Source organism: Pteropus alecto, unplaced genomic scaffold, assembly GCF_000325575.1.
Source record: "Pteropus alecto unplaced genomic scaffold, ASM32557v1 scaffold326, whole genome shotgun sequence".
Taxonomy (NCBI): Eukaryota; Metazoa; Chordata; class Mammalia; order Chiroptera; family Pteropodidae; genus Pteropus; species Pteropus alecto.
Genome location: NW_006438873.1, coordinates 223215 through 237708, shown reverse-complemented (window position 1 = coordinate 237708; position 14494 = coordinate 223215). Strand labels below are relative to the sequence as shown.

The 14494-nt window shown below is 36.8% G+C and overlaps 1 protein-coding gene across 3 annotated transcripts in view; it reads left to right on the top strand.

Moving 5' to 3' along the window:
* Positions 1 to 11414, top strand: part of ZNF805 (zinc finger protein 805) — a 54106-nt gene extending 42692 nt beyond the window's left edge. For 2 of the 3 annotated variants that reach the window (XM_006915914.3, XM_025049595.1), the window contains one exon: positions 3750 to 11414. In XM_006915914.3, the coding sequence (XP_006915976.1) occupies positions 3750 to 5377 (1628 nt within the window). In that variant the 3' untranslated portion in view covers positions 5378 to 11414. The remainder of the gene's footprint in view (positions 1 to 3749) is intronic. The other variant, XM_006915918.3, reaches the window with a different exon arrangement.
* Positions 11415 to 14494: the final 3080 nt, after the last annotated feature.

Genomic DNA, 14494 nt, shown 5'->3' with positions numbered 1-14494 from the left:
CTGATTGCACTCATTAGGACCTCCAGTGTTATATTGAATAACAGTGGCAATAGTGGACAGCCCTACCTTGTTCTTGATCTTGGACGGGGGAAGGTTTTTAGTTTTTCACCATTAAGTAAAATGTTGGCTGAGGGCTTGTCATATGGCCTTTATTATGTTAAGGTATTTTCCTTCTGTACCAATTTTGTTAAGTGTTTTGATCATAAATAGGTGCTGTATCTTGTTGAAGGCTTTTTCTGCATCTATTGATAATTTGCTTATGTGGTGTATCACATTAATCGATTTGCATATGTTGAACCATCCCTGTGCCTCTAGGATGAAGCCCACTTGATCGTGGTGTATAATCTTTTTAATATGTTGCTGTATTCAGTTCGCTAGTATCTTATTTAGGATTTTTGCATCTGTGTTCATGAGAGATATTGGTCTGTAGTTTTCTTTTTTTGTGTTATCTTTACCAGGTTTTGGTATCAGGGTTATATTAGCCTCAGAAAATGTGTTGGGAAGTATTGCCTCCTCTTCGAGTTTTTAGAAGAGTTTGAGGAGAATAGGTATTAAATATTCTTTAAATGTTTGGTAGAATTCACTGGTGAAGCCATCTGGTCCTGGATTTTTACTTTTAGTTAGGTTTCTGATGATTGTTTCAACTTCCATACTGCTAATTGGTATATTTAGATTTTCCAGTTTTCTTGAGTCAGTCTAGGAAAGTGGTATTTTTCTAAGTACTGGTCCATTTCTTCCAGGTTATTAAATTTGTTTTTATATATATTTTCATAGTATTCTTGTATGATCCTTCGTACTGCTGCAGTGTGTCGTAATTTCCCCTCTTTCATCCCTGATTTTGTTTATATGTGTACTTTCTCTTTTTTCTTTAGTGAATCTAGCCAGGAGTTTGTCAATTTTATTAACCTTTTCAAAGAACCGGCTCTTTGTTGCATTGATTTTTTCTATTGTTTGTTGTTGTTATTGTTGTTGTTTATTTTCAACTTCATTTATTTCTGCTTTAATTTTGATTATTTCTTTCCTTCTAGTGACTTTAGGTCTCATTTGTTCTTTTCTAATTTTTAAGATGAAGCGTTAGGTTGTTTATTTGGGTTCGCTCTTGTTTTTGGTGATAGGCCTGTAATGATATAAACTTTCCTCTTATGACCGCTTTTGCCATGTCCCAAAAGTTCTGATATGTTGTACAATCATTATCGTTCGTTTCTATGTATTTCTTGATCTCTCTTTTTATTTATCTCTGACCCAGTGGTTCTTCAGTAGCATGTTGTTTAATCTCCATGTATTTGTGGTTCTTTAGCTTTCTTTTTACAGTTGATCTCTAGTTTCAAAGCATTATGATCAGAGAATATGGTTGCTATGATTTCAACTGTCTTACATTTGTTGAGGCGATCTCTTTGTCCTAGTATGTGGTCAATCCTTGAGAATGTTCCATGTGCACTAGAGAAGAATGTATAATCCGCTGATTTGGGATAGAAGGCTCTGTAAATGTCAACTATGTTTAGTTGGTCTAATGGATCATTTAAGGATGTTATTTCCTTATTGATTTTCTGTTTGTATGTTCTGTCCATATCCGATAGTGGCGTATTTAGGTCCCCTATTACGATAGCGTTTTGGTCTGTTTCTCCCTTTAGTTCTGTTAGTAATTGCTTTATATGTTTCGGAGCTCCCTGATTGGGGGCATAGATTAATAAGTATTATGTCTTCTTTGTGCATGATTCATTGTGAAGTGTCCCCCATTTTTTTTTTACATTTTTTATTTTAAGATATTTGTTTTCTATATGCATTATAGCTTTTTTAGTCTATCATTTCCTGCATTACTGTCTGCCCTTGTGTTTATTTTTTTATAGTTAAATGTTTAAATTCCTTTCTTATTTCCTTTTGTGTATATTCTATAGCTATTTTCTTTGTGGGATTACATTTAACATCTTAAATTAAAACACTTATTTGATTTTATAGCAGCTAAACTTCAATAACATAAAAAAATACTCTTTTATAACTCTGTTCTCACCCCTTTCAGTTGTTCATGTTACCAAATTACATCTTTAAGTATTAAATGCCCCAATAACTTAATCTAATAAGTATTTTAAATGCATTAGTCTCTTAAATTATGTAGAAAACTACATGCAGAGTTATAAACATGTTATAATAATACTAGCTTTTAGGTTAATCATTGAAAAAAATTAATCTCCTAAATTACATAGAAAACAAAAATTAGACTTACAAACCATTGTTGCAGTAATACTAGTTTTTATAATCGCCTATGTATTTGCCTTTCTCAAGATTGTTATTTCTTCATATGATTTTGAGTTTCTTCTGTGTCCTTTCATTTCACCTGGCAGGACTCCTTTGAGAATTTCTTGCAAGGCAGGTCTATTGGTAAACTCCCTCAGCTTTTATATATGGAGTGTATTAATTTCTCCCACAGTCTTGAAGGACAGTTTTGCCAGATATAGGATTCCTGGTTGACTTTTTTTTTTTTTTTAAGCCGTTGAATATATTAGCCCATTCCCTTATGGTCTCCAGAGATTATGATGAGAACACTGCTGATATTCTAATAGAAGATCCTTTCTGTTTGAGGAGTTGTTTCATGCTTGATATTAAGATACTTTATCTTTGGCTTTCAAAGTTAGATTATAATTTTTCTTAGTATGAGTCTGTTGGAGTTTATCTTTCTTGGAGTTCATTGAGGTTTTTAGATATTTATATTGATGTCTTTACTTAAATTTGGGTAGTTTTTAGCCATTTCTTCAGATTTTCTGAGCCTTTTTCTCACCTCCTGGGAATCCCACAATGAGTATATTAGTTCACTTTGTGGTATATCACAGTTCCATTAGGCTCTGTTCACTTTTCTTCAGTCTTTTTTTCTCAGATGTGATAATTTCCGTTGTCCTCACTTCTTTTGCCAATTCATTCTTCATCCTGCTGGAATCTTCCTTTGTGGCCCTCTGGTGAACTTTTCAATACAATAATACTTATTGTATTTTCATGCTTCAAAAGTTCTCATTGGTTTCTTTTTAGGTTTTCTAGCTCTTTATTGGCATTTTCATTTTGTTCATAATTTTCTTGATTTTCTTATCTCCTTTTAGCTCTTTGAATTTCTTTAAGGTAGTTTTTGTAAAGTCTTTGACTAGTAGGTCTGCATCAAGTGTTTTTCAGGAATAGTTTTTGGAGGAGTTCCAAACATGAGTACCATGTTCTCAGGGAGAACTCTCTTAGCGTCAGTTACCTTCCTAGCATTGATGTATGACAATACATGCAGAAAGTATTGCTGACCTAGGAATTGCAACTGGCTTCAGAGTCCAGAATTTTATTGACTCTTATTGACTCATTCTTATGTGACTCAGTCTCCTGCCTTCCCTCTATTTCTTTCTAGAGGCCCAGTTGTTATGTCGTGGCTCAATGCCCCACCCCTCTAATCACACAGTGTTTCTAGTGTGGTGAGGCCTTTCCTGAGTCATCTCTTCAGCATAAACTATCTAGGGCTCCAAATGTGTTACCTATTTATGTAAATATCCAACCTTGAATTGACCATTGTTCAATAACCCTGCCCCTCCCTTGGGTCTCCCATTCAAAGTGTCAAAGTCCAGAGACCTGGAAAGAAAGATTGTATTTCTGGGATTCAAAGGTAGCAAAACAGCAGATACACAGGCAGTATTTTCATTTTTATTTTTTTTATTGCAGAAATGGTGTGCTGTTACTTCTATAATGGCATTATTAACAGGCTTTGTTGTGTATTGGATTTCTTTCAGGTGACAGAGAAAAATTCAAGACCACAGAACCTATCATTTGTGAGCCAGGTCTGTCGGAGAGAGCTTCACTTCAGGAACAACTAACACAAGGAGCTGGAGCCCTAGAAGATTCCCAGGTGGACCAAACCAGGGATCAGGATGGGCCATTGGAATTGCAAGAAGGACACTTGAAACCAGAGATAGATCCCCAGTTGGAGAAGCTCCCTAGGAAATCAAGCTCTGAACATGGCGATTTAGGGACAGCTGATGGTGTATGTTCAAGGATTGTACAGGAGCCAGGAGGTGCTGTCCTTGACCATGACTCATGCAAATTAGGTAAAGATCCCATGATTCAGGATGAGGAAAATATTTTTAAATGCAATGAATGTGGGAAAATTTTTGACAAGAAACGCCTCCTTGCTCGACATGAGAGGATTCACTCTGGATTGAAGCCCTATGAATGCACAGAGTGTGGAAAAACCTTTAGTAAGAGCACTTACCTCCTTCAGCACCACATGGTCCACACAGGGGAGAAGCCCTATAAGTGCATGGAGTGTGGGAAGGCCTTCAACCGAAAATCACACCTTACACAACACCAGCGGATTCACAGCGGTGAGAAGCCCTATAAGTGCAATGAGTGTGGAAAGGCCTTCACTCACCGCTCCACTTTTGTCCTGCATAACAGGAGCCACACGGGCGAAAAACCCTTTGTGTGCAAAGAATGTGGAAAAGCCTTCCGAGACAGGCCAGGTTTCATTCGACACTACATCATCCACAGTGGTGAGAACCCTTACGAGTGCTTCGAGTGTGGCAAGGTCTTTAAACACAGGTCGTACCTCATGTGGCACCAACAGACTCACACTGGGGAGAAGCCCTATGAGTGCAGTGAGTGCGGGAAGGCCTTCTGTGAGAGTGCAGCCCTCATTCACCACTACGTCATCCACACTGGGGAGAAGCCCTTTGAGTGCCTCGAGTGTGGGAAGGCCTTCAACCACAGGTCCTACCTCAAGAGGCACCAGCGGATCCACACTGGGGAGAAGCCCTATGTGTGCAGTGAGTGTGGAAAGGCCTTCACCCACTGCTCCACTTTCATCTTGCATAAGAGGGCCCATACTGGAGAAAAACCTTTTGAGTGCAAAGAATGTGGGAAAGCCTTCAGCAATCGGGCAGATCTCATTCGACACTTCAGCATCCACACAGGGGAGAAACCATATGAGTGCAGCGAGTGTGGGAAGGCGTTCAACCGCAGGTCAGGCCTCACGAGGCACCAACGGATTCACAGTGGAGAGAAGCCCTATGAATGCATGGAGTGTGGGAAAACCTTCTGCTGGAGCACGAACCTCATTAGGCACTCCATTATCCACACTGGGGAGAAGCCCTATGAGTGCAGTGAATGTGGAAAGGCCTTTAGTCGCAGCTCATCCCTGAGTCAGCACCAAAAGATGCATTCTGGAAGAAACCCTGTCAGTGTAACAGAAGTGAGAAGACCCTTCACCAGTGGACAGACTGCAGTCAACCTCCAGGAACTCCTGTTGGGGAAAGACTTTTTGAATGTAAGCACTGAGGGAAATCTTTTGCCAGAAGAAACATCTTACTCAGAATCTACTCATTCATACCAAAGAGAAACCCCACAAATATCTTCCCTGTAAGAAAACCTGTCGCAAGATTGCTCATCTAATGAGTCATATTGGAGATTGACTCTGCCTAGAGCCTTATTGTGAATCAGAAAATTCATCAGGAGAGAGACCCAGTGGTTATTAGGCCCTTAGAAAACCTTCAGCTACATCTTTCTCCTTAGTTTACACTGCAGTGTTATCTCAGGAATGTTTTCTTTAAAAAGAAGGGAGAGTCTTAGAAAATGAACTGCAAATAGTTTCTTTCAGACTCCTTGCTAAGCCTATGGCACTTTGTCATAGATTCATTAGTTTAGCTGGCAAGAGGAAAGTTTTGCTTCAGAGGTAAAGGACTGAGGGTCTTTATGTGTCTTGTACATACATTCATTACTGTCCAGTGTCCAGAGAGTTAGACAGTTCAGGGCAGGTCTATAAACTTTCATTGAATATCTTGTTCTAAAATGTTGTCTCCACTCTTAAGGAGCTTAATTTTTGTGAGGAATATGAAAGCTTGAGCCATCAAATACCTTTCTATTTGAGGAGGTAAGAATACAAATATAAATGGGGCCGTTTTATTGCACCAATTAAGACTGTTTAAAAGCTTTGATTTTTAAAAAACAAACTTTTCTCAATTTTGTTTTAAAAACCTAATACTCAAGACATTTTCTTGGTCCTGTGCTCTTGGCTTACTTGATTGCTATAGTTATATGGTAAATTTTTTAATTGGGTAAAGTGATTCTGCTGTCCTTATTCTTTATGTAAAAATGATGTATCACTCTTAGTTACTTTGAATTTCCATATAAAGTTTTATATATACTTGACTATATCAAAAAAATCTTTATTGAATTTTAATAGAAATTAAGTTAAATTGGCAGATCAATTTGAAAATAGGCACCTTTACTGTGTTGAGTCTTCCAATTATTTAACAGTATGTCTCTACATTTAAATATTGCTTAATTTATTTCATTACAATTTTATACATTTCAATAACAGGTCTTGCACAATTTTTATAAGATTTATATCTGTCTAGGTGGGTGTTTTTTGAGTGATGATAAATAGCATTGATTTTTTATCTTTCAATTTCCACACAATCTTTGTTAGTAACAAATCTAAAGATTTTTGGATGTGATTTTGGCATCCTGAAACCTTGCTGAACTGTAGCCATTTCTTTTGATAGAATGCTTGGGATTTCGTACATGGAAATATAATTTGCAAATAGAGATAGTTTTATTTCTTCCTTCTCATCTGTATACCTTTTTCTTGTTTTACTGCACTAGCTAGCATTTTCCACTATGACGTTGAATAGTAGTAGTGAGAAAGGATATCCTAGCCTGGTTCCTGATATTGGGGGGAAAACATTAAGTTTTTTATCATGAAGTGTGATGTTAGTCTTAAGGTTTTCTTCATAGAGGTTTATTATCAAGTTTAGAAAGTTTCCAATATTCTTAATTTGCTGAGGTTTTGTTGTTGTTGTTGTTATTTTGAATGGGTGTTGAATTTTGTCAAATGGTTTTTCCTATTAGTTGATATAATCATATTTTTTTTCTTCTGTAGCTTATTGATATGGTGTATTATATTGATAATAGTTTTGAATGTTGAACCAGCCGTGTATCCTTGGAATACGCCCCTGTTGGTCATGGAGCATAATTATTTTTATGTATTATGGTATTCAGTATGCTAGTATTTTATGAGAAAGTTTTCCTTTATTTTCATGAGAGAGAATATGTAGCTTTTTTTTTTTCTTTCATTTGTGGGTCTTACTTGTTTTTGTTATATTGTCATTGTCTGGTTTTGGTGTCTAGGTGATAACAGCCTCCCAATAGGTATTGAGATGTGTTCCTTCTATTATTTGGAAGACAGTGTGTAGAATTGGTTGTATTTGTTTTTAATGTTTGGTAGCATTCTCCAAGGAACCATTTAGTCCTAGAGGTTATTCTTTTGGACCTTTTTAATTATGTATTTATTTTATTTAATATGTATAGAACTATTTAGAGTATTTCATATTAGATTAATTTTCATAGTTTGTCCTTTTCTAGAAATTGTTTCATTCTTTCTAAGCTTTATTTGCTTTAAGTAATCCTTTATCATTCTTTAATGGCAGCAGAATCTGTTTATATACCTTGTTTTATTTCTGATATTGGAAATGTGTCAATTCTTTTTTTATCTTTATTAGTCTTAGTATGTATGAGTTTTTTCATCGTTTCAAAGAACCAACATTTTATATCATTATTTTTACTCTGTTATCTTTCTGTTCCTAATTTCACTGATTTTTTCCCCTGATTTTTATTACGTTCTTTTTGCTACTTGCTTTTGTTGTATTTTCCTGTGTAGTTTCTTGAAATGGATGCTTAGATTACTGATTTGAAATTTACTCTTCTAATATAAGTATTAAATTCTGTAAATATCCCTCACAGCACTATTTTAGCTTTATCTCACAAGTTTTAATATATTTTAATTACATTTCATTCAATTCTAAATAATTTCTTCATTTGAGACTTCCTCTCTGACCCATAAATTATTTAGAAGTATGTAGTTTAATTTTCTAGGGTTTGGCATGTTTTATGTTCTCTTTTTTGCTATTGATTTCTAGTTTGATCTGGCCGTTTAAATTTGTTGAGGTTTGTTTTATGATCGAGGAAATAGTCTGTCTTGCTGAATGTTCTATAAGGCTGCTTGAAAAGAATGTGTATTCTACTGTCGGAGTTTCTATAAATGTCTACACAATTCTGTCAGTTGATGATGTTATTCAGATTTTCTATATCCTTGCTGGTTTTCTGTCTAGTGTTTCTATCAATAGCTCAGAGACAGCTGTTGAAGCCCTGCAGTATAATTGTGGAATTGTCTGTTCCTCCTTTAAGTTCTATTAGTTTTTATTTGCATGTACTTCAAATCTCTGTTGTTTGGTGCATCCACATTTAGGATTGCTTTGTCATCTTGGTCTGTTGACCCTTTTAACATTATGTAATGCCCTCTGAATTTTCTTTGCTTTGAAATATACTTTATCTGATATTAATATAGTCAATATTTCATTTTTTGATTAATGTTTGCATGGTTTATATTTTTCCATCATTTCATTTTCAGCCTTATCTATATCGTTACATTTGAAGTAAGTTTCTGTGAATGGCATATATTCAGGTCATCCTTTTGTTTTTATCCATTTTATCAATTTCTGGTTTTAAATTGGTATATTTAGACCATTTATTGATACATTAGTCTTAAGTCTTCCATTTTTGTTTTTGTTTCCTGTTTATTGTTCTCCTATTATTTTTGCCTTTCTGTGGGTTACTTTAATTTTTAGAATTCCATCTGATATATCTATGATGTTTTTGAGTATCTCTTTGTATTTTAGTGATTACTAGGTATTACATATACATAACTTATCACAGCCTAGGACATATCAACATTTTTGCACTTTGATCTGTAGAAAGCTTACTTTCATTGGGTCCCTTTACATTCCCTATTCTTTAATATAATTGTCTTAAGTATTTTCATACACTGAGCACCAATTTGGGTGATGTTCTTTTTTCCTTCACCTTTCAAAGTTTTTACAAAACTCATGAGAAGCGTAGTCTGTTCACCTTTACTTTTACCCATTCCATTGCTTTTTCTTCCTTCTTGAAATCCCAAGGTTTCTTCTGTTAACATTTCCTTTCTTTTTCACTAACTTTTATAGTCTTTCTTCTAGGGTAGGTCTTCTGATAATGTTGTTTTTGTATTCCTTCATCTAAAAATGTCTTTATGTCCCCTTCATTCCCAAAAGAAAATTTTTGTGGCATACAGGATTCGGGATCAGCAGTTCTTGTTTCTTAATACTTGAAAAACATGTCACTTCTCTCTGTTTTCCTTGTTTTTAGATGAGAAATCTGCTGCCATTTGACCCGTTGTTTCCCTGTCTGTAATGCATTCTTTCTGTCAAGCTGCTTTCAGAGTGCTTTTCCTTTGTGTGTATATAATCCCTTTCTATCCTCATAATCTGTACCTGTGTTCAAGTCTCTAGTCTCACCTCTAGGCACTTTCTATCCCATATGCTCATTGAGCACTGCCCTACTTTATTCTTTCACAGATACATTCTGTATAACTGTTCTGTCTGCTTCTGTCCCCACCCTTTCACATGGCTTTCACTCCATTGACAACTGAAGAATGGCCTCTACCACTGTCTCTAGACTTAAACAGGTCTCACAAAGTTCCCTTTTGCCCTACTCTCTCTCCTCCATTATTAGACCTTCTTATTGCTGCCCTCCTCTCTGATTTGAAGGTCGTTTCCTAGTCTGTGAGTTCCTTCTCTGCTCCTTCAGATGGTATTACTATGCATCAGCTACTGTTTTGAATATTTTACACACATTAACTCTTAACCTTTGCAACAAGTCTATGTAGTAGGTAATGTTATCCCCATTTTACAGATGAGAAAACTTAAGGCGCAAAAAGGTTAAGGAATTTGCCCAAAGTTGTACAGTCAATTAGGAGGTGATGAGGGATTGGAGGCCAGTTAGGGTGGCTGCAGAATTCATGCCCATACCACTTTCTTGTATTCTTCCTCACAGGGTAACTCTGTTTTCCTGGTCACTGTTCATTTTTACTAAAATAGATTTTTAAAATGCTCATTTCTCTATTTCTCATTTGACGATCCATCTTGGCCATTTCTTCAGGTTGAGTGAAATAAACCAAACTCACTCTTTAATGACTATATAATTTATTGTAACTTTTGTAGAAAATACAGATAATCTCTGGGTTTGAGGTTGAAGGGAAGTAGAGAAGAGCTAAAGCAGGCATTTGGTTTTAGATATTGTGTTTGAGGTACCTGAAAAGCATCTCAGTGAATCCATTACCTCTTGTCTTGTCCAAGCCAGATCCCTCGCAGCCATTTTTTTATCACCCTCCATCCAGCCACTGTCTCACCCTCTTCATTTTACCTTTTTATTTTCCTTAGTAGACATTCAATATGTGTGTGTTTTGGTGAATGGCCACACACAGCAGTGTATTTTTATTATAATGCTTGGGTCCCTCACAGAGTGCTTACACAAAGCTGTGTATATAGTTGGCAAAGGATATTGACATGGTGACCTTGAAGAGAAACTATACAGGTTTTTATGGCCAGATCAATAAGACTTTATAAGTCATAATGAATGGTTGTCAGAAGTCCTCAAGACCACTCCAGGTTTGATGACTTATTATGAAGACTTAAAGGACTGAGCATATTACCATACTCAATGGCTATGATTTATTACAGCAAAAGAATACAAAGCAAACCCAGCTGAGGGAAGAGGTATCAGGACTGTAGTCCAGAGGAAACCAGGGCCAAGCGTTAGGAGTTCTGAGTTCTTAATTTAAGCTTCATCAATGAGTTACAACAGTATGTATTAAATGGCTATCAGGGAAGCTCATTAGAAACTCAGTGTCCAGGGATTTTATTGGGCATTCTGTGTAGAACATAATCAAGATTCTAGACCTCCAGAAGGATAGCAGGTCACCAGTATACGCCACATTGTTTACACAAACAATAGGCAAATCGAGCTATTCAGCCTTTCTGGGAGTGTGGGAAACCTCCTAAAGTCTAAGGTCCCAAAGTCTGGCTGAGGGCAAACTTTGAAGCTCAAAGGTAGCAGTTCAAGGCCTGCTATGTTAACTTTTCTTCACCATGACTTGAATGGCACTAAAATGTTGAGTAAGTTCAAATGTTTTTAACAAATTCAGTTTGCTACAACAAAAAATAAGTCATTTTGAGGGAAAAGATTATATATACATGTAAACCATTGTAACTAAAGCAGTTAAATCACAGTAGAAATTCTTACAAAGCAGTCAAGATCTAATTTAGTGATGACAAAGTACAGAGTGTCTGGTGAGAAAGGATCTTGACTCTTAATATCTATATATGTATATAGATAGGTCCTAAAGTGATTTGACTTGCCAATATCCCCTTCGCCTCTGTTTCTACAGAGATATAATGGCCAGGTCAATGCTGTCTATTTCCATTGCACATATGTCAACAATTTCTCGTTTACTCTTTGTTTCCATTTGAAACTTGTAGCCTTCGGGTTCAAAAAAGAGAAAATTAAAGAATATGTGGTCATAATAAGTCCTGTGTCATTGAATATGCATAACTTGAGATTGAGGAATGTGTTATTTCAGTCCAGTCATGTTAACAGGTCCGTGTGTGAGTCTTAGTGGGAGGGCAGGGGAATAGGTGGCCTCCTCAGGGAGGGTCCTCTGCAGGGCCACGATGCTGGAGACCTGCAGGCACATGGTGTCTGGGAGTGTGTGCAGCTCCCTTTGGACTCTCGCTCCTGCTGCTCACAGACCACCTTCCCAGTCTTAGTTGTGGGAAGCTGAGGTGCCTCCGGAATGCTTGGTGGTGTCATCCTTGAGTTGTGAGGGTTGAAGATTTATAATGTTTGCTCACAGGTGTGCTACACATCTCACAATGGAATTATCTCAGCTAAATTGAAAAAGGGCAGTGACAAGAGCATAGGCCCTCTAGTTAGGCTACTTGGTTATGCTTCTTGGCCTTGTTCTTCCCTGCTAGATGGCGTTAGGAAATTCCTGTCCACTCTGTAATTTGGAGGTCCATGTTTTAAGCATATATTTTTGTTCTGATATTTTACATCTGACACCTTGCTCATACTGGAGAGACTGCTCTTCTGAGGCCTAGCTGATTCCTAGAGGTAGCAAAAGACTCCCCTGTGAGCATGCTTTTTACATGCAAAGTAACCGGTCAGAGGCCACACCCTTCAACTACCTCCTTTCTAGGTCTCACATTCTCCTTGCCCTAATCAAGAGTCAGATACCAAGCACCTAAGAGACTTAAGTGGTCTTCCTAGATTTGGTCAAGGGCCAGTTTTTTCTTTGGAATGTGTAGCATTTGAGCAAATAGACTTCAGTTAACACTTTCCTGCACAGTCCATCCTCCTGGACCTTGGCCTAGGCTCTGTTACAGCAAAAAACAATCATATTGCCTGAGTATGTACTTGTAATAAAGCAATTCTGTAACAGATACACTGTAGTGTCATCAGAAATATGCCTAACATTTGAAGGAGGAAGTGTGGGGTATGGATAGATTTAAAGAAACGCCCAAAACATCCTATAAAGCCATTACATCCATATCCATTTCTATACTAATTTGATTACTCGTTGTCCTCTTTGATCAACTGTTATTTGTGCTTTGTGATAAACCACCTCCCCTGTCACCACATTGGTTTAGGCCATAATCCTTGCACATATAGAAAGCAGTGAGAACTTCCTAACAGATCTCCCTCCTCCTCTCATGACACTTTTATAGTCTTAAGATAGCAAACTATTCATAGGGACCACACCTTTCATATGGAAATTAAACAGTCCAAAGACCTTAACTGGAACCAGCCACTCTTTCTGGCTCTTCAACTTCCAGAGACAATATTCTGTCCTGGTTATCCTAGGACCTGGTACCACGAATAGGGAAGCCACTATTCCTCAGAGTCTGCTGACAATATCCAAGCTAGCCAATCCTAAGCTGTTTCCCTGGCCTGGCCTTGCCTTGCCTTGCCTTTCCTGTGGAAAACACAATAAAGGCTATGAGTTATGCTTTCTCTTCCACTTTTCCTGCCCCTTGACCCATCCTGGTCTTATCCTTGTGGCCTAGCATGATAAGCCCTGCCTTCTGTTTCTAAAGATCTGTGAGTATAAACTTTTTCCTTCATGACAATTATTTCCAGGTCTGTGTATCCTATCATACCAGGCTAAACAATTCCTAGGTACACATTAGAACACACAGGGAACATACAACTTCCTTACAATAGCCTGCAAGGCTCCATACAACTTGTCTCCATTTATCTCTCCAACTTATTGTGTACTCTTAACTCCTACAGATGCAGCTCTAGCCACACTTCTTGCTTTTCCTCAAACACCCCAGTACTCTCCCACTTCAGTTTTCTTGACCTAGGTGTTCTCTATGTGAGACACTGTTCCCTCAGATATCCACTTCATGACTCACTCCTCAAGAGTCTGCTCAGATATCAATGTCTCATTAGACCTGTTCCAACCACATTACTTAATATTGCAAAATTGCTTTCTCCCACTATTTCTTACCTGCTCTACATTTTTTCTCCATAGCACTACCTCCTTTTAACCATCTATATTGTTTAGGTTTTTTGTTGTTGTTGTTGTTATTGTTTTAGTTATTGGTACATTGTAGCATTTATCAGTTCTACGTTATTCTCTTTTGCTACATACGGTCATTGTTTAGAGCAATGCCTGTCAAAAGATAGGCATCAATAAATACTGAATTAGTTAACAGGTAAATGTTTATAAACATATTTTCAGATGATTATAAGTGACAAAAAAGAAATAGAGCAGCATGATCTTGGAGTGGGGACTACTTTTAAATTGAGAGAGATCTAGAAAGGCCTCTGTGGAGGGAATAGTTATAAGCTGAGTCCCACCACCCTGGACCTCTAATGTCAAGTTACTGTTTTTCTTTTTCCATATTTAGTCACTAAGTCTAGTTACCTCAAGTGGAAAGGAATCAAATTCTGCCACCTGAAGTAGGAGTAGCTATGTATCATTTGGAATTCTTAAGGGAGATTTGTCTCATTTCCTTCTATTTATTTACATGTTTTTTACTTTAAAAAAATTAAATAAATATGAATACTTATAAGAACTGTGTGTTTTGATTTCTATTCTATACACATGAGGGGCAAGGGCAAAAGGGAAGGTCAATTCTTTTGTATTTAGTAATTGTCCTTGATGGTACAGCAGGGTCAAATGCTGTTAACCTGTTTTCATTTTTGGAAGCTGCATTTTATTTTTAGTTAAGTATGTGATAATTTTATTGCAGTCTTAGGAAGCAAGAATAGAAATAATAAAGAAATTGAAATTCATGTTATTAGCAATTTTATAACCAGTTTAGTCCTAAGTATAGCAGCCGATTTTGGAATCATGATTTGGGGTTTGATGTCTACTTCTCAAAGCATTTAAAACAGTGAGAAGGCAATATTAAACATTTCATTTTAATTAAATACTCAGAATAAACTTTGATAAGTTTCCAATTATTAGTTAAATATTTAGGAACATCTAATGTACTAAATTAATAAACTTTATTGTGCAATGTAAATATTCGAGTGGTGCTTGATGGTGAGAGAATGTCAACTGTCCAATAAATGTAAAAGATGAATGAGAGTGCAC